The 26500-nt window shown below is 38.7% G+C and overlaps 1 protein-coding gene across 1 annotated transcript in view; it reads left to right on the top strand.

Annotated features, from left to right (window-relative positions):
* PPP1R21 (protein phosphatase 1 regulatory subunit 21) overlaps positions 1-20346 on the top strand; it is a 31662-nt gene extending 11316 nt beyond the window's left edge. The window contains exons 9-22 of the mRNA XM_030945823.1: positions 1626-1775; positions 4805-4906; positions 4983-5071; positions 5968-6104; positions 6734-6826; positions 8158-8285; positions 8640-8792; positions 9563-9655; positions 10786-11019; positions 12374-12409; positions 14167-14283; positions 15180-15278; positions 17333-17461; positions 19285-20346. Coding sequence (XP_030801683.1) covers positions 1626-1775; positions 4805-4906; positions 4983-5071; positions 5968-6104; positions 6734-6826; positions 8158-8285; positions 8640-8792; positions 9563-9655; positions 10786-11019; positions 12374-12409; positions 14167-14283; positions 15180-15278; positions 17333-17461; positions 19285-19314 — 1590 coding nt within the window. The 3' untranslated portion in view covers positions 19315-20346. The remainder of the gene's footprint in view (positions 1-1625; positions 1776-4804; positions 4907-4982; positions 5072-5967; positions 6105-6733; positions 6827-8157; positions 8286-8639; positions 8793-9562; positions 9656-10785; positions 11020-12373; positions 12410-14166; positions 14284-15179; positions 15279-17332; positions 17462-19284) is intronic.
* Positions 20347-26500: the final 6154 nt, after the last annotated feature.

Genomic DNA, 26500 nt, shown 5'->3' with positions numbered 1-26500 from the left:
AATTTCTTTTCCCCTCAAACTGAGTTTTTTCAGTCACATCACTTGAGCTTTAGAGAATGTGTGCCCTTGTAAACTGCACAGTGGTGTGTGCACTAAAATGCTGTGTTAGGTAACATTACTTGTCACCAGTCACAGCCCTTTCAAGGAATAAATCATGTCACTTTGAGATCTCTGCATGGTTCATTTACATTTTGTGGATACTTCTTGCCAAAGCACCTCTTACTTGCAGCAGAATAACTCTTATGTATTGAAACGTTTTTAGAAAACAGTTTCTGTTCACTGCTGTAATTTAATGAGATTCCTTGTGAATGTTGTTTATTCAGTATTCAAAAATGAGCATTCTGTGAATGGCTGAATATTTTAAGGGTTTTTACAATAGCAAATCAGAAACCTGTGTGCAGTCAAAATTTTCCTGTGTTGCTACCACTGAGGATGGACTCTTCAGCACTGTGGGGTTTTTCTGTTTCCTTGTGTGTCTCAAGTCTTCAAGTTAGTGCATTCAGATGCTGCTGCAGGAAGATTTAAAATAGCTGCTTTCTCCGTTCTTCAGAAGTGCCTATAAAGAGTCCTTTTCCCCAGTAATGTCTGCTGTGAGAGCAGGTGACTTGCTGTTCAGTTTTGTGATGGAAATAACCTTAAATTTCAGGTTGCTGCTCCTGAGTTCCAAGAAAAATCTGAATAACTGCTTGGAAACTCTCTCCTTTTACTATCTTCTGCCAGCACTATGTCAGGCAGCCTCATGCTTCAAGATCTTCAGTCTTGAAAATACTCCAGGACAGATTTTTATGACTGGCTTTGCCAGTGGAGGCAAAATGTTGGTGTATTAGCACAGGCTGGGTGTGTTTCCCTTCCTTACATGACTGACTAACATATACAAGCTGAATAGAATGACTGCTTTAATTACTTGCCACCATCCCAGATCCATAATCAAGACTGACCTGATTTAACAGTCCATTGAAGCATTAAGAGTACGTCTCTGAAGGATAAGTTATTCTTGGCTGAAATGTCACTACAACATTATTCTCTTCCCATAAATCCCAACAGGGAATAGTTTTCTTCTCTCTTGAATTTATGTTCCATTCTGGTTTAATTTTTTTGGTACCTTCCTGCTGTACTGAAGCCACAAAACAGCCTTACTCATGAGCAGCAGCTCTGCTCTGTCCAGGAGAATAAGAATTGAGTGTTCTTGGTTAGAGAAGCAGACACCTTTAATTCTGGGAGCAAACATCATTGTTTTTTTACTAATTAAACTGAGGTTTCCTTGCAACCTGGCATTGAGCTGTTGTCAGCAATTAGTGTGTTGTTCTTTGGAAATTTCAGACATGGTTTCTGTAATTGTGCTGACCTCTCAGTGTTTTTGTGGCTTGCAAGTTTGAAAAATGCAGCAGAGGCAAACCATCACCAGTTGTGTGAAATAAAAAGATACTTTGTTGTCAGAGAACAATGTGTCCTTCTGTAGTTTATGAATAAAAATTAAGTTAAAAAGAATTGCTGTTGTGTATTTTAGGCTGAAATAACAAGAAGAAAGAAATTGCTGATAATGATTTTTGGTATCCAAACAGGGTTTTTTCTCCTACTTAAATAGATCCATGTCAAACACAATCATTTTATAAATGTCTTTCCAGCTGAAGCTGAGAGACCTTGCTGGCCAGGCCCTGGCTTTTGTCCAAGAACTTGTAACAGCTCTCCTGAACTTCCACACATACACTGAGCAGAAGGTACAGATCTTCCCCATTGATTCTGCAACAGACACAATATCACCCTTGAATCAGAAGGTAAAGTTTACACACTTCAGCTACAAATGTATTCAATTAGTTAGACTTTAGTGAGTGATTGATCTTAGGGAAAATTGCACCACCTTTACTGGAATGCTGTGAGTGTGTTTCTGAGAGCCAGCCCCTGCCGCATGAGACATCTTTTCTGCTCCATGAATTCTCTGAACGTGGATGAGGTGTAGCTGCAGAGAATCCTTTTCCCCTGTGCCTCTGCTAGAAGAGAAATATGATAATCAAATCAAAGCTTTGCTTTTTTAATTGCTGATTTGAAGTGCATCTGTTGAAAGTTCAACTGACTTGTTTTAGAATAATAATGCACAAATATTGCACTGCTGAACAGAGCTTGTTTTAGTTAATGCACTGGGGCATAGGAGATGTTGAGACAGAACCTGGTCTTGTGTTTAAAGTGTTTAGCTGTAGTATTAAATAAAGGATAAAAGGTAGACTTACATGAGGGTGAGAACCTGGACTCTATTCCCTTGTCAAAAAACAGCTTTGTAATCTGATTTTGGGCTGCTTGTGTGAAGATGTTTCCTATAAGTGTTCTGAAGCTTCAAGTTTGTAAAGCACATTGAAATTAGTATGAGAAATCTGACTCATCTCTTTTGACACAATTCCATGGAAAGATTTTTGAGAGTGTCATCCAGAGCTGTTGAACTGCATGTTTTGACTTTGTTTTTCTATGCTGTGAACTAGAGAAAATAACTCTGCACAAGGATTTGTGCGGGGATGCATACATGTGTGCTTTGGAACAAACTGCATTAAGATCAGGGTTGACTTCATTGTTTAAGGGGATCTGTGAGTATTTAAGTTGCAGGGAGTATTTTATGATTCAGTCTCTTAATTTCAGTTTAGTAGTTGCCAGGGCTCAGACTTAAGGTGCTGAGGTGAATTGTGGTTTGCATTGATCAAGTGGCTGCAGTGCATGTGGTGTCAATGTTAACCATGACAAAACTTTCCTGTCCTTTGGAAAACCTCCTATAAATCTCCTTTCAGGTAACAAATATGTTTATAAAGGTGGTTATCCACTAGAGAAATGCCTTTCTGTTTCCCTTCTCAGTTGTTTCAACTGATTTAGTCAAGAACACCCTTCTGCAGAGATTCAGCATAGTTTGAGAACATTTTCTTGCTCCTGCCACCAAATGCACTCAGAATGGCCTGTCCTTCTTGTGAAAATTATGTGGTTTAGTGATCTTTAAGATTTTTTGGGGCAGAAGTGGTCTCTTTTTTTTTAATATGGCCCACTGTGGTGACTGCATTCTCAGATACTAGTGCAGTTTACACTAAAGCAATAAAATCAGATTTCCTAGACATCTCTTCTCACAGATTTTTTTCCTGACCTCCTAGTTAACACTTCTTTATTGTTTTTCAGCACAGCTGAAACAGGCAACTTAATCAGAACCATAATTTCATTTTCCTTTTCTTATAATTGAGTCTGATTCAGTAGTTCAGGCTTTGTTTTCGTAATTATGTCTCTTGTAGTTTACCCCATTGTGTATTCATGGCCTAATTCCCTCAGTGCATGCTATTTCTCAGGGCTTTTGCTGTGACTTTCCAGTGCTGAAGCATCTTTTATTGCTCACTGAAGCTGTAGTTGCTCCTGTATTTTTGATTAATTTATCTATTTGCTTGGCAAGTGTTCTCAGTGTGATTTTTTTTTTAATTTTATTTTTAGCTGCTCCACCAAGTTGGTCAAAAACATCCCCTTAATATGGTGAGAAGATGAAACAATTGTCAGGTAGTGGCTTAGCAGACTTGCACTGATTTATTTTTCCCCAACTCCAGGTCTTGTCTGGTGCTTTCAAGCTATTTTCCCCACCAAACACTCAAAGTAGATGTGGACAATTCCCTGCCAGGTTCAAGTATTCCTTTTCTCTTTAAGGGTTGGATTGCTGGGTTCTGCTGGGTCTACAGCATCATGCTGGATAATTCAAGTCCTCTCTCTTGCAACACAAGCCAGGAGCATTCTGCATGTGTTATTTCTTCCTTCTTAGATTTAGGAATTTTCCCTAATTCCACCCAGGTTTGTGCATGCATGGATCAGAGCTTAGCATCTCACTCTTCTTGTTAACACTGTGTTACCACACTGTAATAACACAAGGAAAATTTAAATCTCTTGTACTCTGTTTGCCTGGGATCTTTAGCTGCTCTTGTGGTGTAAATAATCAGAGGTGAAGGTATCTTTCTGTGGGGTAAAATAAAAGCCAGGATTGCTTTTGCCTACCTGTATTAATTTGTGGAAGAAGCTCTTTCTGATTCTGAGGTACCAGAATGAAAAGCTGATGGTGTTGTTACATTTGATTGTGTGTAAGAGTACACCTTATGTTCTCAGGTCTGCTTTTTTCAAGGCAAAATTTGCTGTAGGATTTAATTAAGCAATTTTTAGCAAAGTCAGGCAGGTCCATGAGGTCCATAGAATAAGAATTCTCCTGTGATCAGTTGGAGCTCCATGCTTTGCATTAGTATAAGCATGCTTTGACTTGTATTGAAAACTGGGCTGGACACAGATGAAAAGACAGAAAAGACACATCTCTTGCTCTCAGTTTGACTTGGGTTTAGTTCTTCAGTACTTTGCAGAGCACAGCTTTGCAAATGTTTGTGCTGATGGACAAGGCTGGGAGGCAGGCTACTTTTGGGAGGAAGGTGGGATAGTTTATTCTGTGGCTAAATGGTGCATGGATCTAGCCTTAACTGGATGGAGTTGAGGAAGGAATTTCAGGAATGTTTAAAACTAAAAAGCAAGGGTTTGGTGTGCTGTGCATGGCAGTTGAAATGAGACTGGATGCCCTGGCAAAGCCCTAGGTGTGGTTTTGCCTGGACTTCCAGTGCTTCTCACTCTCCCTCAAGGTGTGTTTTTGACTGTAGAGGAGGTTGCTGTACATCACTGGACTGTTGTATCTCATTACTGACATCTTAGGCATCGTTAAAGGGGGACAGGGCTTGGCCAAAATGTCCTGTTCAGGTGTTAACCTTGGCAGAGTTCACAGGAGCTGTCAGCAAGCACGATTTAAAAGCCTCTGTCTCCTCAGTTCTCACAGTATCTCCATGAAAACGCTTCCTATGTTCGCCCCCTGGAGGAAGGAATGCTGCACTTGTTCGAGAGCATCACGGAGGATACTGTGACAGTCCTGGTAAGATTTCCTCCTTTTAGTACCCACAAGGATTTTTACAGAGCAAAACCACTTACCTATTGTTTTTTCCTTTCAGGAAACAACTGTGAAATTGAAGGCCTTCTCAGAACATTTAGCTTCCTACTTGGGCTTTTTAAGAAAGATTCTTCCTTATCAGTTAAAAAGGTACCTTTCATTTGATAGATCCAATTTAAAGGCACTGTGTCAGGCATGCAGCACCGTCATCACCTACAGCTCAATTATTAAGTCAAACCTTAAAATACTCTGGCCTCTGCTGTCTTAAAAGGCTGAACTCTTTTTTTTTTTTCTCTTGTTTATTTATTTTTTCTTGCTTCTTTTGCATGTTGTTTTCTAAACCTTGAGATTAGGCACAGCTTTTTTGAGGCATTAGGACTAAACCCATGTATTTTAAAGCCCCTCCACATACACCCTCCTTCACAGATGAGACTAAAAATAGTGAAGCTTTCATTAATGTTTCTTAGGGTTATTCAATAGCATTGATACTATTCAGGTGTTATACACTGTAGCTGTTAATGCCTTGAGCTTTTCTGAGGGTAATTCATCAATCAGTAAATGTAGCAATGTAGTAAAACTTGGCTAGGTCTACATCCCTTCTGCTGGGAAAATCTTTGTTCCTGAGTTGATTGAAGGGAGATGAATTATAGGTGCAAAGAACTGCTTTGAGGAGGGCTTGGACTAAGGAAGAAAAAAACCCTTGATTTATGTTTCCTTTATACCTGTTCTCGTGCTCCTTAGGAAGCAAAAGAGAATTTATGTAGTAGAGGCAAAAGTCTTCAAACTTAAATTGCTGCAATCAGTTCCTTGCTGTGAGAGTAAATCATTCCTGGCTTGTGACAGAAACACCTGGGAGTGGCCCTGCACACAGTAATTTTCATGTATTGCTAAGTTCCTCTGCTGTGTTAGCCTTTCCAAAATCAATTCCTGGTCTGCTGTTGCTTTGCACTGGGGAGGTAGAGAACACCTATGTGCTCTAAAACTCGTGAGCTTGTTATTTTTAAGACAATTGCTTGCTTTTAAAAAAATAATTCATATATTCCTAGTTTGGAAGAAGAGTGTGAGTCTTCTCTTTGCACAGCTGCTTTAAGAGCTAGAAATATGGAGCTGCACAGAGACATGAAAAGGTTGACTGCAGTCTTTGAGAAGCTCCACACATATGTCAGTCTTCTGGCCTTACCAAGTAAGTGTCAGTTCTGGCTTGGCTGGCTACCCTGTGACTGCTTTCTGTGGGTTTTTATAGTATGATTGACAGTCTGCCTTTTGTCACCGCTTAATTATGAAATGGTTAATAAACTGTTGTCTTACTAGTCATCACTTCCATCCCTTCGTTTTCATATGGTTATTACAACTGTCGTGCTAATAAATAGTAAAATAAAATTAATAAAATGAGGTAAAGCCTTTGTGTTTATGTGTGTGGGGAAACTATCTCCAAATGCATCCTGTAAATAGCAGTAGAAAAATAATTTTACAGCTTCAGGCTATTTCAGTCTTCACTCTTTAGAAAGGCCCAGATTGTCTTTCCTACAGCTGTGAGCATGTCTTTCTGTATGTGTGGTTTTTGAGACCAACACAATTGATATTTATGAAATCTGAATGAAAACTAGGGGACTTGAAAGTCTTTCACCTGCCAGAATTGGAGATATGTATATTTGGTATTGAAGGGGAAATTTAAGTGAATTAATCTGTTATGGCTCATACTCCATGCTAATGGTTCTAATAGGAGGAAACGGAATTATTTTCAAAGCTAACTTTTTTCATTCATGCTCAAATCTTAGTTTTGCTGTTTTCCTTCTTATGTGTTACTCTTAGGTACAAGACCAGAAGGACTCCTTAGGACAAATTACAACTTTGTGTTTACAAACATAGCTGCAAGTCTTCATGGATTCCATGACGTTTTAAAAGGTGAGAGTTGGGAATGTTGTCTTGTTTCAGCTTTGCTGCTTTCTTGTTTACCATAGCACACATGCAATCTCTATAACAGTGCTGAATGTATTGTATGTGATAAATCTGGTTTGCTATACCTTTGCAAGCTAAGAAACTAAACTTACTTGTTTTAGACATTCATGCATGGTTTTCATTCTTCCATTCTCTTACCTTTGTTCCTCAGAGTTGCTGGATTATTTAATTGTGGCTCTCCAGATTTTCCTGAGCAGCATCACTTTACTTTATGAGCTTCATTGCTCTCCTGAAACTAGCACACAGAATGGAATGCTGTGAAATGTACATATTTTCCTTGCATATGTAGCATTGACCTAGTACCTGCCTTCAAAGTGGAATTTTTCCTTCCTATTTTTAGGGTGATGACTATTTTTAACATGGATATGTAACTGAAGGTTACAAAGAAGTCTGAATTCTTTTTGAAACTTGGCTTCTTCTGGAAAATGGTTTACCTTGCTTTTATCAGAACAACATGGATATGTTATGTTTTCAGTGAAAGGATATTTAAAACTCAGAATTTTGAATCTGATGTTCGTGCATGTCCTAGAATTTCAGTACCATGTAGCTGTTTCTGGGGAGAAAAATGATCCATAGAGAACATTTGGATTCTTACTATTCAACTGTTTAAGCTTTCATAATTTTAAGCAAAATTGGGGTTTTTTTTCCTAATAGCGTGAGTAGTCTGGCCCCATTTTGCAGAGTCCTTGTTTTAAAGAAAAAAAATAAGATATTAAAGATTGTACCTCACACAAAATGAGACCCTAAACCATGAGTTTTGTGGCATATATAAGTTTAAAATACTTTCTACCTCTTAATATGGTCACTATAATGTAAAGTCAATCCATCTTATACTTTAAAGGAAATACAGAAAATAGAAGTATTGAAGAAAACTGTCAATAGAATTCATTAGCTATCAACAGAAATATTCTTCTTAATATCTGACACTCCCATACTCCAGAATGTTTAATTTCTCTCTTCTTTCTCAATCCCAACTAATTTTGAACTTCTTAAGATTATTTCAGTTTATAGTTTGTGGTGGTGATGAGCTGGGATTTCTCCATTCTGTAGGAATAGTACTCAGTTTTAAAATAGGTGCACATTGTTCACTTGTCAGACAATTACTTTTTTTTTTTAATTAGGCCGCATTGAGAATGTTCTTACATGATAAATACTTGATTCTTTTTAAATTTTGGTGGTGTTGAAATTGGTATATTTAGGCTAAGATGCTTTTGTGAGTGACTTTCAAAAATTTTTTTTATTCTTAATTTGGCATAAATGTGCTTTCCATTTTCCAGATATTTCCAAGCACTATAGTCAGAAAGCTGCTTTGGAACAGGAAGTTCCAACTGCCACACAGAAGCTCATAACTACAAATGACTGTATTTTATCCTCTGTTGCTGCTTTAACAAATGGAGCAGGCAAGGTAATGGATATTTTTGTTTCAAACAATGCCTTAACTTGTGCAGATTTTTAAGAAACAAAAATAAACTTAGAAAATCTCTCTGTGCCTCCGATATTAATAATCTGTAGTGTCATGTTGATTCTTGAGTTATTTTCAGGCTATGAGTTAAAAACAACTGAATGATAGAAGTAGATCCTGTGAGGAGGATGCTTTGTATTAGGAAGGTCTGAGTTACATGGAAGAACCTGCAGCTTGTTTCAGAGTCCTGTTAAGAAGTCCAGCTTCACTAAATACTTGTCTTTTCAAAGATTAATTGCTCTAATGGCTCCTTCTGGTCAACTTAATTCAAAGAGCCACTTCTCTTGATGTGTTTAGATGGCCTCGTTCTTCAGCAACAACTTGGATCACTTCAGCGCCTCGCTGAGCTATGGCCCCAAGGGAGGGGCAGAGTTCATCAGCCCTCTCTCAGCTGAGTGCATGCTGCAGTACAAGAAGAAGGCAGCTGCTTATGTGAAGTCCTTGAAGAAGGTTTGTTGAGCCAGTGTGCTTGCACAGAGGGAGCTCAGTTCTGTTGATGGTTATGCCAAGGAGAATACAAACTAAGGGTTTGCAGTGTTTGAAATGGTAGAGATTGTCTGAACAACAGGTTTTGGCTGAGGATATTGCAATAATGCTGAGGATAGCATTGCAATAATGCTGCTGAAAACTTTAGAGTGTAGTTGTCCTCACAACTGAGGCTATGTGCCACTTCTGCCATTACCCATTTCCACTAATTATTTCTGTGCCAAGACTTCAAGGAGAAGAGGGTGGCTGCTTATGTAAATTTCCTCCTGTATTCACCTGGAATATGGAGTGAATGAAAACATGTTCTTACACTTGCATTCACTGGAAGACATAGGGGGGAAACAAAGGAGGTACCTTGGAGAAAATGTGCTGAGCCCAAGGATTGAATGCAGTCAGATCTCCCTGTTTTCTCCATTAAAATGAACAATTAAGTGATGTGCTTAGCAGTTGTTACTAAATCACTTTATTGCAATGTTAGTAAAGAGGACCTTAAGATGCCTTTGATCATTAATTAACACGCAGAGTTTTCTGAGCACTTTTTAATCAGCTGTACCTTTTGGGGCAGTATTTCTTGAGAGCTCAAACCATTTTTTCCTTATACCTGGTAAGCACTTGTAACATGGGTGTTTTTCCCTTTACTAAAGTAAGGAAAGTAGTAAGAAAAGAAAAGCAGAATGCATGTTCTGATCTAGTGTATAACATGTTTTGAGAGGGTTTTTTTGATTTTTCTGCAGCCTTGTGCGGATTCAGTGCCTTATGAAGAGGCTTTAGCCAATCGCAGAGTTCTCCTGAGTTCTACAGAAAGCAGGGAAGGTCTTGCACAACAGGTATTGTACTAACATGTAAGGCAGTGTATTTTGTAAAGCTGAACTTGTATCAAAGTCTCCAATTTATGTCTGTGGTCATTTGTAGGTGTATATGAATATGCTGAACCTTAAAATTAGACTGTAGATGTCTTGTAGAATTTTGAAAGTAAAACCCTTGCCAGGCTGGGTTATCTGCAGGATGTACACATAGGTAGATATAGGAGCCAGGATTATGCCATTGATACCTTCATTTGGAAATACAAGAAGTCAGGTAATCTTTTATAATTAAAATAAATGCAAAATAAAGACAGGAATAAGGCATGCTGAATGATTAATTTTTAATGTTGTCTACTGATTTGAGTCCTCTTTTGGACTATGCAGGAATTATTTGCCCTGGTTAAGAGCACTGATATTTTTTATTTCAGTTAGAGTAATAGATTAGAGTTTCTATCTGCCAGTAGGCATATTTATATATTACTTTTTTTTTTTCTGGAAGGTGAAGCAGGATGGGTAACATGGTATTTAAAAGGCCTACACAGTTTTCTATTGCTTCATGTGAATAGCTAACTCATACTGACACTTCTTTATTAGCTTGTATACTCAGCCTGTGCTTGACTCATTGTTATTGGACTGTTACAGAAGCAAATACTTTGGTGATTCTTTTTGTAGTTACCAGTATTCTATGTGTATTAGTAGGAGTGAAATGAATTTCAGCAGAAATGTGCAGTGATTAGATGTGTTCTGTTCCACAGTTGTTTTCTTACCTGGACTAAGTGGGTGGTTCTGTCTGTGTGAGGTGGGACAGCTGGGAGGGGACAGTTTGTCTTCCTAGCACAGAAAAAGGTAGTGATAGTGCCAGGTACACATCTTTCAAGTTTTTATAAAATTCTTCCCTGCTTTGGTTTTTCACCTAGTACAATGTTGCCATTTTTATGAGCTGTTCATGTTTCAAACTAATTAAATAATGTGGCCATTTTTGGCAAAGAACCACAGCTGAGCACACAGCTCAGAACAGTGGTTGTTTACCTGCTGCACTTCGTTAGCTCACTTATGTAATGGTTTAAAATAATACTGTCCTCAAGCATTTCCTGTGTGTGGGTTTTTTCCTCCCTGGGTTCAATAACCTGGACTGTAAACTTTACCTCCTAAAGGTCCAGCAGAGTTTGGAGAAAATTGCAAAACTTGAACAAGAAAAAGAACACTGGATGTTGGAGGCTCAGCTAGCTAAAATTAAGCTAGAGAAAGAAAACCAAAAACTGAAGAACTCTCTTAGTGGACATTTAACTGAATCTATCCAGGAGCATTCAGTTCTGCCAAATACAGCAGAACAAAAGAAGGAAACCACAGAAAAGAGTCTGAGGGAACCTATTAAGAGCACCAGTCTGGTAAGTGACCTTTCCCTTCAATAGAGAAAAATCCACTTTCTTTAGTAGCAGTGCTGTTTGATCAGTGGAACACTAAAAATGAAAGCCTTTTGACTGTATTGAAAAGCATTCACTCTTGGGGTCCTTGTATTTGCAAAGCTGCTTGCAAATTCTTTCTGCAGAGTTGGGCACTTCTTGGATTTTGAGCCTTTGTTTGCTGTCTTTAGTATTGCGAAGATATTTTTGTAGTTCTGTCCATGTGTAACTGAAGGGGGAAATAATAGGTGCTTAATCTCCTGATTTGTCTGTGCTTAGGGAACTTTGCAAGTGCTCTGAATCTCAGGTTGGGCCTATGTTTCCAATACTTTTATTCATCTCTAGGTATGTAAAAGCAAATGGAAGTACGTAGGCAGTGTTTGTAAATAGGTTTGAAGACTTATTGGGGTCAATTTGGTTCAGCAATTGCTTTCGGATGTAGCATGCATTCTTTCCTTGCTCTTCTATGCTGGTAAATGGCTTTTTCCTGTTTACTAACATATTTTAAATGAATTGGCCTTTCCCCTGAATTCCACTTCTGAAGTGGCATAGTGGTATTAACAGGAATGTCATCTGTAAGAAATAATAAATCCACTCAGCATTCAATAGAATTTTTTTTTTTGTCCTCCCCGCTTTCCTGCTCCAAGATAAAAGTAACCAATGGATTGTTTTGAAAGCCCCAATTCTGAAGTACACTGGCATCTTAAGTTTTTGATCCTCTATTTGATTCCTTAGGAGTTTGATGAGAATGTTACTGACGGGTCAACATATTGTGTGAATGTTCCCCATAAACATGAATCTCTAGTCCTGTTGAGACCAAGGGGGGAAAAGCCCCTTAGATTCTCTGGGAAGATATCCTTGCATGAAACCAGGTATTGGCTTGCACTGCTCCTGTAGAGTTTTGTCAGGGCTTACTAGTCAGAGGGGAAAGGAAGGAATTTGGAAGGTATTCAAGAAATCCAGGTTGACTTTCTTTCCTCTTAAACATGACAAGTAATGTTTCAGTGTGCTAACGTGGCTCTGAATTAGTTTCATATGATCAAGCAGTTGCATAACCATGGGAGCCCAGCTGCATCTTGTTGCTTTTATTGCCTTTTCCCTGTGTACTTCCTAAGACAAGAGATATATTTTTGAGTTGTTGTCAGGTTTAATTCTGTTCAAGGCACTCATGTAACCGCTCTTGTTTATGTTACAGGTGGAAGTACTTAAATTTGATTTCAGTTTGAATGGTTGCAAGATTGTTTAAATTCAAAGTCCTTCTAAGACTGAAACCAAAATGCAGCTATGGTATTTATTTTTTTTGCAGTTCTAATTAAGTGTATTTTCTTCCTTGTTCTAGATTGGAATGTTGAGTGTAACTACTGATAATGAAAAGGTAATCTGTTTTAAACATTATTAAAGTCCATCTGTTAAATACTTCAATTCTGATTCTGCTAAACTTATTCCACAGGTCTAATTACCAAGAATACTCCTGTATAATGGCACAAGTTGACCACATAGTCTTTATATACGAAATGGTCAAATTACTGAAATCCACCTGTTCTTTAATTTTCTTTTTCTATTAGTGAACTTTTATTTGGCCCTTGTAAGCCTTTTGGAGCAGTATGAACTGGAGGCAGGGTCTGTTCTCTGTAATTTGAGGAAGGCACTGGTCATTGTGGGAATCTATAAAATCAGAGGGTTTTGGGAAAGCTGCAAAAGGCAGCCCTCAGAGACAGCAGAACTGTGGTTAGAGCTAAGCAGTAGCCATGAGATAGGTCAGCAGAAAAATTATGTAAAAAGTAGAGAAGTAAGGACAAATAGAACAATGGTCTGTGTATGAACACTTGGCTAGAATAACTCCCTAAGCTGCAGAAAAGTATATCTAGTGAGATATTAGGAAGTTCTGAGCTTAATAATGGAGCTCTGTGTATTGTGTTTTAAGGCTTACAAGCAGGTATTGTATTAAAAATAAGCAGGCATTGCTTAACCAAAGGTACGTGTGCTTATAGTGGTTGGATAGAACTACTGTCAGTGTGCTTTTGCTTTGTGTGATTGGTCAAAAAACTTAAAGTAAGTTGTAACATTAAGTTCTTGGTCTGCTGCCTGGGACGTGAGCTGCTGGCATCTTCCCATTGTCATAACCATGTAATGAGACTGATGCTGGAAAATAAAACAGCTCAAGGCACATTCCTGGCAGTCCCATCCTGTTTGTGATGTTCACAGACACCCTGGTGGTTATTGTCTGTGCCTCAGGAGCCCAAACTGTATCCCAAGCCTCCACTCTTAACTCTGGGGGAAGGGTTAAGAAGGGCTCAAGCTGCATAAAAAACCCTGGCTGCAGTGCCTGGGCTACAAAGCACAGGTCACACTGAAATAAACCTTGAACCAGCCCTCAGAATAAATGTTAACTCTTCATTTAGCCCTGCTATAATGTAACACTTGCTCCAGCCGGAACTTCTGAGAGTAAGGTTCACTGCTTTTCCTTTTCTGATATCACAGGGAGGTGATGCGTAGTTTAGTTCACTCCTGCTTCTGAAAGTGTGATTAAAAAGGGGGTAGGGGGCTAGATAACAACTGGTACAAGTCCTTAAAGGCTTTTGCACAGTGCTGAACTTGAAGGTAATGACAAATCACGTGAAAGCTGACTCCAGTGGGTTAGCCTGTAAACTACTGATGGGGTTTTTTGTTTTGTTTTGTTTTTTTTTTTTTAATTTCAAATGTGTAAAGAAACTTCTGGAATGTGCAACATTAGTAATGGTTATGACTTTTGTATGCTTCTGAAATACAGTTATGTGAAGGAATTCTTCCTTGTTGGGAAGAGATAGTAAGTTGTTATGTAGGTGGAAGCTGTTCACTTCTGGATTTTCATCTTCATCAGACACTTGATGTATCAAAGCAAGTTAAATTCTTACCTCTTCAGTCAGCTCCTTGTCCTGTAAGGAAATCTGACCTTGAGTCCCCATCAGAGTGACAAATTGCAGTGTGGCCTGCTGTAATTCATCTGTTGTCTTTGAGGAATTTGATACTTTTTGATAGAGCAGCCAGGGCTCAGAAGGAAAGAAGAAAAAAATCTGTATAGAGTCTATGTTGTGATTTGGGTATTCAGTCTACTAAACATTAATGCTGTCTGCTTAAACTTTTCCTTGCCAGGCTCCAGATGTTGAGTCTCGTGAAGACCTGATAAAAACTCACTACATGGCCAGGATAGCAGAGCTGACCTCTCACCTGCAGCTTGCTGACAGCAAATCAGTGCACTTCCATGCTGAGGTGAGCATGCAGGCAAGGACAGTAAATCTCTTTTTGAAGTTCCCACAGGCAAGTGCTATGACAGTGAGTTTCAATACATGGAGCATAATGTTTTATAAAAATCTGTTCCTGGAATATTTTTGATTGCGGTCTGGCATGCATAAAAACAGATACTGTAAAAGAACTTTTTATGTTTCATAAATCCTTTGGTAGCCTTGTCTTGGCTGTATTAAGAAGTATAATGTGTGTCATGTATAGATTTGTTCACATAAGCTGAAGCAGCTGGCTTTAGTTACCAAGGAAGTTTTGACTTAATTTTATAATGATGCTGATGTCATTCAAAAATATTTGAGTGTATTATGAAGTGATGGAAACAGCTCTCCTGAGAAAATTGGCTCTTAAGCATAAGTTATACTGCAAGAATGAACAAGATGATTCATTGTATCTATGGTTTCCTTTTCATTTCAAGTCATGAAGGAACTTTTCTTGAAAGTAGTGGCTGTTTTGATTTGTGTAATAAATGATGTGGAATACACTAAACCTTCAGGTTAACAGAGCAAATCCTCTTAAATATTTTTTTATGGAAGATGACATAGTATGGAGGAACCATCTTTTCTGTGATATGTGAGCCTTGTATGAACTGAGTTGTTTGTATTGCTTTTTACTTATGAGAAGTTTTGTAGCAGTTACATGAAAAATACGATATTTAGAGGATTGGCAATATGCTCTGTAAAATGAAACATTTCGTGTTAACTATTCCATTACCTCTGCATTTAAAAATGTGCACAAGCTCTGAGTTACTTGAAATCCAAGTATCACAGATGGAAAAGTCCAAACCAAGCACTTAAGGATGCCACAAGGCAATACTATGGAAGTGACTTCTGTCCCTTGTACCCTCCCTGTCCTGTTCTTGGTAGTGTCGAGCACTTGCCAAAAGACTCTCTCTGGCAGAGAAGTCCAAGGAATCACTCACAGAAGAGTTGAAGCTCGCCAGTCAAAACATCACCAGATTGCAGGCAAGTAAATTGTTCTGTAATGTAATAGATGCATTTTGTAATCATGTGTAAGGGGAGGTTAGAGCAGAAAAATGACAACCATCTAGCCTGCCCATGCCATTCCTAGGTCCTGTGTTGTGGAATATAAAAACTCCAGTGGTATGTGGAGAAGAGCCTTGAATAATACACTTTAAATCCCAGGTCTACCATTGAAATAGAACATGCTTCCAAGAAAAGGTTATATTGGCCCAACCTGTGTGTTTTAGCCCATTTGATGTCAAGGATTTTCATGAAAATGAGAGACTTGTAATGTCAAACGGGGTGCTGGTTTGACTGATTTCAGATGAAACAAAGAATTCTTAATCCTTTCTTGCACCTGAGTCTGAAAGTTTTAAAAAAATGCCATGTTGATTTGGATTTTTTTTAATATGGATATCTTAATATTAAGCAAAGATAGTTATGGGGTAATCTTTAAGAAGCTGTTGTTAACAAAAATCAACTCTCATGCCATCCTGTGAGTGTCCTGTCCCTTTGTCCTTCTCCTCCACACAGCTGAGAAAGAAGCCAGTAGTACAATAAAGTATAAATAAATACACAATTCATAAATTCCTTTGTGTTTTATTTACACTTAGTTCATATCATTATTGTTCATCTGTGATGGTGAGTACCAAAATTGCTCCATACAGGCTGTGAATATAATATAAGAAGCTTTGAGCTGTTGTGCCCATGAACAATCCTTTTTAAACAGTTTCTTGATTTGTTCCTTTAAGAAATTCCACAATAGATGTTGAATGCAGCCTGAGATCTTAATTTCCAGCTGCATATTAAACTTCCTAGGAAAAGATAGCAGGCACATACCATTTTTATGTTTAATAGTCTGAAAAATACAGAATAATAGAGTTGTTGAGGTTGGAAGGGTCCTCTGAAGGTGATTTGTCCCCTCTTTTGGTCAGAGCAGAGAGTTTAGATCAAGCTGTGGAACTGGGTATTTCCTATACAGCCGTGCTGGTCTTCTGCCACAGTCACTCCATGTCTTAGGCATTGGGTTGTTCCTTGTTCTGTCCTTGATCATTCAGCTTTCCTGGGCCCCTGTAACTTCCAGGGCAGTTTTACCTGGGACCTTTCCAAGCAGAAGGAAGCCAGAATCTCCTCCTCTTGAGTCTAGGGTTGCTGTCATTCTGCTATTCATCTTGCTTCACTCAGGATCCTGAATGCCACTAACTCAGCCAAGGCTGCCATTGGCTTTCACATCCCTGACCAGCTTTTCCTTATTTTTGAATAACAGGTCCAGCAGGGAGCATCTCTTGGTCCCACTCATCACTGGTATCAAGAAGTTCTATGCCACACTAAAGACAACCCCTCAGTTGCTTGTGTTCCACCTTGCTGCCCTTCCAGGACGTGTCAGAGTAGTTAAAATCCCTAATGAGGATCAGGGTCTGTCAGTGGGAGGTTTTTATCTGCTTGCAGCAGATGCCTTGAAGACTAATAAATCTCATCAGTAGGAGGACAACAGGGTGATCCTTGTTGTCCTCCTACTGATGAGATTTATTAGTCTTCAAGCCACTACTTCACACATAGCATGATTTCTTCCCTTCTGTCCTCCCTGAAGTGTGTTTATCCCTTCATTGCTGTGTTCTAGCCATGCACACTATCCCCCCATGTCTCTGTAATCCCAGAGAGATCATAGCTCTCTCTAGCTGCATGTGGGGTGGTGCTTCCTTCAGCTTTGGGTATGTGTTCTTGTGCAGGCCATGCTTTAACCCCATTAACAGTTCTTGTTTCCTGGCTGGAAGCAGTGGTGGAAAACTTAGCTGTTACTCTTTTATGTAAGCCATAAAAAGTCAGAGGAAAAAATCTAAAGGAAACAATACAAAAATAAAGGGAACAACCCATGCATGGGACTTCAGGTAAAAGAAAAGTAGCTGCTGACTTCCTTTCATAAAACAGGGGTTTTTCAGCTGAATTGCACACACAGCATCAAAAGTGGATTTACTAAGTGGAGGTGGAAGTATGCTGCTTTGCCAGGTATCACTAATACTGAGCCAGGGCCTCTGGCTGTTTAATTTTTCCCTTAGGATGAATTGATGACGACAAAGAGGAGCTACGAGGACCAGTTGAGCATGATGAGTGACCACCTGTGCAGCATGAATGAAACCTTGACTAAGCAAAGGGAAGAGATTGATACCCTAAAGATGACCAGTAAGGTGAGCTGGCAGTGCTGGCACTGCAGCTGGGGCTGGGAGGGTTACATTTGGTGTTCCTGCAGCACTGCCCTTGGACAAACCAGCTCACAAGCTGTAATTCTTGCTCTGAGCCAGTTGGAAAGATAAGTCCAAATTTGCTCCTTCAAGTTTCAGTGAAGAAAAAAAATCTTACTAAACATACATGTGGGAAAGAACAAGCTCTTCATGTCACTGCTTCACATTGGGTTCTCAAAGTGTACCCTCTGATGGCAGATCACACCATTTTTTTGTTTTAATTGGGTAAAAATGGAGCTATTTGTAAACCCTGGTGGTTATGATGTAGTTCTGGATAGAAGTGTCCCTTCTGCCCTCCTGGTTGCAGCATACTCTGTCCTTGGCAGCTGGTCTCTTTCTCTGTCTTATTTCCACATTCTAGCTCATCTGTCCCTTGTGTACGAATGAAAAAGTTGCCACTTGTATTCTTCTGTGAGCTTGAAATGCACACTTAAATTCTTTACCAGGCAAGGAGTCTACCCACTTGTAAAAAAATCAGAAACAGTTTTTTTTTACTTACCTAATGATGAAAAATACAGAAGTCTTCTTTTTTGAGCAGCCAGTGATTAAACCATGGTATATCCTATTCTGGTGCTTCTAGGGAGCAACAGATGTTGTGAAGGCCTTTGCCTTTCACTTGGCTGACTGTGAAACAAATAAATTATTATCATTATTATCATTATTCTCCTTATTTCTGGGATGCATGGAAGCAGGTGTCACTGAAGGACTAAAAATAGTGAAAGTAATAAATAAATTCCATGTTCTGATTAAAGATCCCATGATGGTGATTTTTATTTTTTAGAGTAAACTCTTCCCCCTGCTTTTCTTCAGATTTCTGAGCATTTTAACTTGGCATTGTATTCTTTAAAATTACTTTGTGGTGTAAAAGCCATTGTCTTTCCAGAAGGAAGCTCTTGGCTGCATACTGATCGTGGCACTTAATGTTTTTGTAAAATGTTTTCTGGAATGCCTCACTTGCCATACTTGTAAGACTTGAAGTGGTACTCTGTCTGTAAGGACCTCAGAACCTCCCAACAGAAGCCACACAGGTTTCCAGATGTTACCAAATGTAGAAGGGAATCCACTTGGAATCCACTTGGAATCCAATTGATGCAGTTAAAGCCCTTATCACTTGGAGAGAGTTGTTGGTTAGATTCAAAACAAATGTTATCTTCAGGAAATAGGAAGACTGAGAATTGCCAGCACGTAACTATTGCACAAAACTTTATTTTAAGCTCCACATTTCCTTTGTGGAATTACTGAAGGTCAAATGTGAGTTGGCTAGCTGTGGAACAAACTCTGTTCTGAGCTAGGAATAATCCGTACAACCTGAATTAAAAAGAAATTAATTTTGGAAAAAAACCCAGTATGGTGGGGGATTAGTTTTTAATTTGATACAATAATTCTATAAGAAGTCATTTGGAGTAGCACATGAAGGAGGATTATGATTTCAGTTGCCTTCACTGCCCTTACAGTATTAGGGGTATTAATACAATTGAATGTCCTGGGATGTCCCTCAAATGTCTTTCCCAGGTTTCAGTTGTAGTAAGGCACTGTTGTTCTTATTTGAGAGATCTGGTACTTGCCTCTGTGCTTATAGAAATAGAGGAATTTTCAGAGCATATGGTTACAATCTTGTCAAATATAGAAGTCTGTGGAGTGTTTATTTTCAGTCTGACTGTACCCTGTTTGCTGTAGGTGTAAATTATTAGACATCAGATTTTGTATGTTACCTGTCTAGATTTCCTTGCCTGAATGATAATGTTCTCTTTGCTTCTTTGTTGTTGCAGGGAAATTCTAAAAAGAACAAAAATCGATAGTTTACAGCTGAGTCTTTGGAAGCTGCTGCTGCACAGGATGCAGAGAGTGACCATTCATTATCCAGTTCCTGTTTGTTCCAGGAAGCTGAGGCTGGTTTTGGGTCTAGTAAAAACTGAATTGGTGCTGTAAATGGCTTGAAAATATTTAGAACTTGTGACAGATAAAACAGAACTTAATGTTGGCTCTAAAGCAGGAAATACACACTCTGTGGATAATTTATATAGTAATTACCTTCAGTTTTTACTGTGCACTTTTTAAAACCAGGTTTTGATTTCACGTAACAACTTCAGATTTTGTATATTTTCGAATATGTTTCTGCATTAACAAATTTGGATTGGTGCAGTAGGTGTCTGTTTTTGAGTTCTCCATTTAATGCTCAGCACATGTACATTCCATTACTTGTTAATAACAGTTTAAAAATGAGTTTGGAGACTTTTTTTGGCCATGCAAGCTGTGCAGTTACTGTAAATGTATTACTCCTTTTCTCAGCCCTCTAGAATTAATTGGAATTGTGGCTTGAAATGATTTTTACAAATTCACCAAGTAAATGGGATCATTGTTAGACTGCAACAGTGGAAACCTTTCCTGCTTGTATTTGGCACTTTGGATTTTGAGGTGAAGAGCACAATTGGGCTGAATTGGGCTACTTCAGTGAAATTGCTTTAAGGCATTTCTGTAACATTTTGTTTACACATGTATGTATATATATATTGGTTGAAATAGCTGTTTAAGGCTATAGGAAACTGTGATTGTCATTTGCCCCAAAAGAGTGAAACAATGTGTGTAGAATAGATCAGCTCACTGTGCTCTCTTACAGTAAAGAATAATATGAAATATGTAGAAGATTTAAGCACTGAACTTGCAAAAGGTCTTCATGGAATTGAGCTGTGATGGATTCACTGGGGGGATGCACATGGCTTTTCCTGTGTTTTCAGAAGTTTGTGAACTTTAGGCCTCTCCTAAGGTTTTTTTTTTACATTTTTTTTTTCCAAATGAATTTTAATATCACAAGTTTTCACAGCATTGATTGTTGGGGGTGGGGTTTGTTGGTTTTGGGTTGGGTTTTTGTTTGGTTTTTTTTTTTGGTTGTGTTTTTTGGTTGGTTTTTTTTTTGTTTGGTTGGGGTTTTTTTTTTTTTTTTTTTAATCAGATGCTGTGCTGCTCCACACTTTTTACACCAGTCTTCTGTTCCATAATTTCCATTATGGCACTTATTTGTCCCACAGGGGTTTACTCTGGTATCAGATGTACTGAAATGTATTATCAGTATGAAATAATAAAATCAACCACATGAAACCAGCTTGACTTTTTCCCTCCTTCTGGCTGTGCCCAGGCTGCAGAGTGTGACGTTGTGGTGGGGGGTTCCAGCTGCTGCTGGTGGCATACTTACACCAGTCTAGGTGCTCTCAGTGCTTCTCTTTGTTCTGATAGTTTTTCCTTTCAGAAATGCAAAATACAAGTGGTTGAGATGGGGAGAGCCTGCAGGGTTTCTTATTGATGTTGAATTAAGAACTCTGTGCTGCTGCTGCTGAGGGTTGGGAAATGTTGGCTTTCTCTCCAGCTGTTTTATGGAAGCAGATACAGCTTCAACTGTTTCATTTAGGGCTGGGAAGCTAATTGCTTTCTTCCAATTCTTTTGAAGCTGCCTTTTCTGAGAACTTCCATCTTGCACTGAAGGTACTAATCCAGTTATTTTAATTCTCTGAATCAAATGACTGAATTGACACTACTTTTACTGATACTATTTTTCATAGGCTGCTGCCTTTAGAAAAAGATTTTGCTTAGACCATTTTTTACAGGTCTGAATAAAAATAGTGTGTGTTTAGAATTTGCATTAAAAAATCAAATGCATGTTCAGTGTATACCCCAATATCCAAGCTGGAATTCATGTAGAGTGTACAGGCATTCAGGTACAATTCCAATGTACATCAGTTTTATCAGCATTTTTTCTTTGCAGCGTTGTTTGGGAATGTATCTGGGTGCCCCCCTCACCAAGCAGTAATCATGCTCAAGAAGAGACAAATCTGATCACTTCAGCTGCCTTCAGTTTTTCAAGGAAATGTTTTGAGTAAATTCTAGACAACTGTAAACTATCAATACCCAAAACTAAAATGTGGCACAAGAAATTTAAATCAGTGTTTTGAATACTGCTGTGGTAGTGTTGTAAGGGGCCACAGGATATTACATTGAACTCAGTGGCATTAGAAACTGGGTCAAGTTGAGATACCAGCTCCTTGTGCTTATTATCTGCTTAACCAAGTGATGCTGAATCTTCCTCAGTGTCTCAAATGCTGTTAAATGCCAAAATGGCTACTGCACAAGGCTTTGCTATTAAAAAAAAGTGAAGACTTGTTTCAACATTGCAGCCAGAAATTCATCTTTGAGGAAAAGTTTTCCAGAAAAATGGTTTTGAACTAGTTTGTTTGCAATGGTATATGCAGAGTATCATGGAATGTGCAAAATCTGGGCAAGGAAATTTTACTAATGGAATTAGTCTTCAGAAATGTACAGTGTGAATGTTTACCTTTGAGGTGGTTAATTGGGGAAACCAGGGAGAAATTGTTGTAAAGTGTAAAAACCTTCAGCACAATACAGTGTAAAACCAGGGGTAAAGAAAAGCCCAAATGTCAGTTATCTTTTTTAAGGTCAGTTCACTATGACACACAGGTTTTTAAAGCATTTTTTTGTAGGAATCCATAAAGTTAGAGGGTTTCAGGTTTGTGGGAAAACAGACAGGCCTCAGTACAGCAGAGCTATGGATATTGCTGATGCATCTTGTTAAGCTGTAGCGAAAAAGTGAGGAATAGAACAATAGAGCTATGTATTAGCGATTCGGAATAACGTTCTAAGTTGCAAAAAGTTTCTATAGCAAGGTTGGAATTATGAATAGGGTTTTATGCTTTGTTTTCTTATAAATGAACAAACGAGTATTGTTTTAACCCCAGCTACATGTGTTTATGTTGATTGGATAGAATCAGTGTCAATATGCTTTCTCTCTGTGTAATTGGCTAGGATGAGTATTTGGTGACTTGTAACAAGTGAGTTTCTTTGGCTTGCTGCCTGGATGCGAACTGACAGGATCTTTGCATAGACAAAACTATGTATTATACAGGTTCTGGAAAATAAACTGTTCCGACGCATCCATCAGTAGTCCCATCCATTCGTGCCTGTATATAAACTGCCGGTGCATTTTTTGAGTGCTTAATTAATTTCTCCATAATGTTGGGTGCCTCATGAATACTCTCTCATTCTCAGACTTAAGTGGCTAATTTAGAAAAACACTATTTTAATGGTTTTAATTGGATTTTCAAAAAAATCTTTGAGCTTTGTTTTAAAGCTATACTAACATGTTCAAGGCTTTCAGAATGTTCAGCTGTCCTAGATTTCTGAAAGCACATCCCCAGCAACTATTCTGGGCGTTGAAAATCAATATTTGCTGTAAACAGGCACTAATTTAACTTCAAGATTGCCCTCTTAAGAACCACTGCTTCATCAGTTTGAAACTGCCCAAGAAGCACCAAAGCCATTGTCTATTTTAAAAGACCTTTAGCTCCTGGAGGTCAGAGGCTTCCCTGCCTGAAAGCTTAACTTCTAAGACAGGAATCTTAGGCTGGTGTCATAAGCTGTGCAAGGGATGCTGCATCTCATTGCTGTTTGAACAATGATTATTTTGAATTGCTGCATCTCTGATTTAAACAGCAATCAGCTGAAGTGTTGGTTCAAAGTTGGTGGTGTTTTTCATGTCTCTTGTTAATCCCTTCAGCTTCGTTCTGAACCAGTTCAACATTTCATGGCATGATGAAATGTGCCAGATCTTCTCGATGCATGTGAAATATCTAGGCTAGAACAGTCTGTTTTCCTACCTTTGGTCATTTATATGGTTACTTTCCCTTTATCCCAAGCCAGCTTCATTTCTAATTTGTGTTTATAATCCTGCTGCTCCACCTGCCCTCCCTTCCCTCGCTGGCAGATCAAGTTTTGGTGTGAAGGACTTTGGCCCAGCATGTTTCCTAGGTGCTGACTTCACTGTTCAACAGGGCTTTCTACTCTCCAAAAACCAGATTTTGGCTCCCACATGCAAGGCATCACTTGCAAACAGGAAAGAAAATAAACTTTGTATCCACACACTGCCTATCAGGACAAAGGAAAAGTTATTTACTGGCTCGGCTGAGCAGTGTCAAGGCTGTGGGGTTTTTTTTTAATAGTGTAAATCCAATGATATATTAAACTTTGGAAAACCATCTGGCCCTGTAAATTGGGCAAACCTGTTGTTTAATGCAGTTTGTATGTAAGGTAATTTGAGAGCACTATCTTAGCAACAGTAGGGTCATAATAAAAACAAAGCTTAGTGCAGTAAAAAATTGTAATTGCTGCCAGAGGTCTGATTACTTCCTCCCACGAAGGCTGGATGCTGCTCTAAGAATGCTTGTTGTGTCTTACTCTGCCTTTTCTGCCTCTGTCACTACCTGCAGTATTGCTGTGAATTCAATCCATGTTTGTTTAGAGAGGGCATTTTTGCCCAAATTCCTGAATATTTCTTTTAATCCCAGAGTTAAAATCTTCAAGTGCAGTTGTGCCTGCAGCTCTGCCAGCCTGGTTCCAGAGGGGGTCAGAGAAGAGCTTTGGGGGCCTTTGTAAGGCAGGGCTGGGCTGTGAGCTGCAGCACATGGAAACTGGCCTGGGGCAGCTCTCATTGTCTGCCCTGCTGTGTGTGCAGCAGCTTTAGACACGTCAGTGCTCGCTCAGAATCACCCAGCTCCTTACAGAGGCAAATACTGCAATTGCTGCAATGCTGAGCTGCAAAAAAAAAAAACAAACCCAACTATGTGATTCTCCTTGGGCTTAATTTGCCAGGAAAGACACCCCACTAACAGCCCTAAAAGAATTCTGGTTACAAACCTCTTACATGGAAATTGCAGAGATAGTTTTTAGCAGTAGAAAGCACAATTTATCTGTTTTAGCAGTAGAAAGCATTATTTATCTGTTTTAGCACTGAGTCACCCTGTGAGTCCAAAACTTTCTAAGCTGATGAGGTCTTAACTGATGAAGAAGCCTTTGAAGCCCAGGCCTGCTGTCAAAGCTGTAGTTACAGTCTCCCCTAAACAACACAGCTTTGTCCTGAGAAGAGTTAAACCCACAAAGCTCAAGAGTCCAGGTCATTTCCAGTTATTTTAGGCGCTAGGATGCTTTCATGAATTTTCTTGGCATCTAGTCAATGGTGGCATGTAGCTTGCTGCAGGCTCTGTGTGTATCAAGTCCTTTCCTTCTGAATTGAGTGTGAGAACACCTTGCACTGCCCCACACTCCCCCTTCTGCCCCCTCATCTGCTCTCCCTTAAAGCTTCAACTTCCTTTTCTCTTGGATTTAAAAGTCTTCAGTTTGGGCTTGGATAGTGAATGCGGAACAGTGTATCCAAGAAAGATTATTTTAATGAAGTTATGAGGTTGAAAAGGTCTGAACTGAGAATTCCAGTGCAGTTTCATTAACTGCAGCCCTTGGCACAGGGAACAGATGTAATCCTGGAACTGGTGCTGCTCCTCTTCAGTGCTTAGTGACTTCCAAATTGTCTGTAGCAAGTGCAGGGCTGGACAGAAAATATAAACCTGGAGAGGGGACAATCAACTTGACCAAAACTTTCTTTTGAAATCTGGAAAGTCTGGTTTATTTTTAGTCCAAACAAGCAGGCAAGAACAAGTTTCTCTTAGATTATTAATCTAGCCCATGAGGTCAGGAACATTTGAAGCCAATTTCTCAGAAAAAGGACATCAATATGCTAAATTTCTATAACCAATTTATATGTAATAAATATACACCATTTAAATAGTGAATATAATAAACTTGTTTTTAATAACAATTCTATTCAGCGAAAGATGGATTCATTTAACCTGAGGAGATTTGACTTTTCAAAACAAAATACATCTCCTTTAAGATGAGCTTTTGCAGAAATTTCTTGCTAAAATAAAAGCAAAGCAGTGGAGGAAAGAGGTAAAATAAATCTAGAAACAAGTGACTTTCTGTCTCTATTTACAAATATTTGGTTCTAGCCAGATATGAACTGACAGGTTTCACTTTTGATAAAATAGTCATAGACAGTAAACATTTTATAAACAGGCAATACACTGCAAATCATGTTAAGATCAATTTAAATATAGTCAGGAATGTAAACTGAATTTGTTAGTGTTGTAAAATGCTGAATGAGTTTTATAACTGCCTCTAGCAACATATAATACTATATCTTTATGTGAAATGCTCTTGAAATTGTATTTACAGTAGAAATAACTTTTAATAGTTGTAATTTGTTATGCATATACTATTCATCAAAGTCAAATTATTTTAAGGAACTTTACATCTCAGTATCAGGGTGTTTTTTTTTCTCTGATGCTTGAGTTTATATTGCACAGAATTATTTTGGAAGAGAAAATGATAGTGGAATTTACTGGAGAAGAATAGTCTAGTCTTGAAAATGTATACACTTGCCTCAGCAAAGGAAAAGCTGATCTATTTTTAGATATGCATGCTTTGATAAGGAGATATGAGACATTAATACCCTTCCCATTTGAAAACCATTAGAAAAGGCTAATGTGGAAGCTAAACAGGAAAAAAGGCTTATTTGAATGTTGTGCAGGAGAACATGAGAGTTTGAAGGACTCATTTTGGAGTATGAAGAAAATGTTAGAAATTATTTCCAGTTTCCTGGAATTTTGGCAAAACAGGAGGTATTGATCCACTGGTTTCCTCTGCTTAGAGGTTGAGTGTATCCTGGGAGAAGGCAGAAGGCTGACTGTTTGTAAAATACAGTTTTTATGGAAATACAATTTTGACACCAGGCCTGGATTTCAAGGGCAGAAGACTCACAGGGATGGAATTCCCAAGGGAAGAGGTTGGGATGAGGTTCTGGCACTTCCAGGGCTGCCCTGCTGGGATGAGGGAGGCAGGTGGAGCTGCCCAGCCCTGTCCTCAGCCTGGAGACCTCAGTCTGTCAGTGCTCAGAAAAGGCCTTCAAGGGGAGAAGAATGTAACAATTCACTGCCTTGCAAGTTAATGCAGTGCTAAATTAATGGTGAAAAAATTCCGTGCTAAATTTGCCGCTGGATTTTTTTAAAAAATTAAGAAAGCAAATGCGGAACTTTTTAAACCACTAATGGCCAATGTTCATCCTAGTGCAATTTGTGTAGTGGTGTTAAG

Source organism: Camarhynchus parvulus, chromosome 3, assembly GCF_901933205.1.
Source record: "Camarhynchus parvulus chromosome 3, STF_HiC, whole genome shotgun sequence".
In the NCBI taxonomy this organism is placed as follows: Eukaryota; Metazoa; Chordata; class Aves; order Passeriformes; family Thraupidae; genus Camarhynchus; species Camarhynchus parvulus.
Note: the sequence above shows the minus strand (reverse complement) of the source record. Positions and strands in the feature narration are given on the sequence as shown.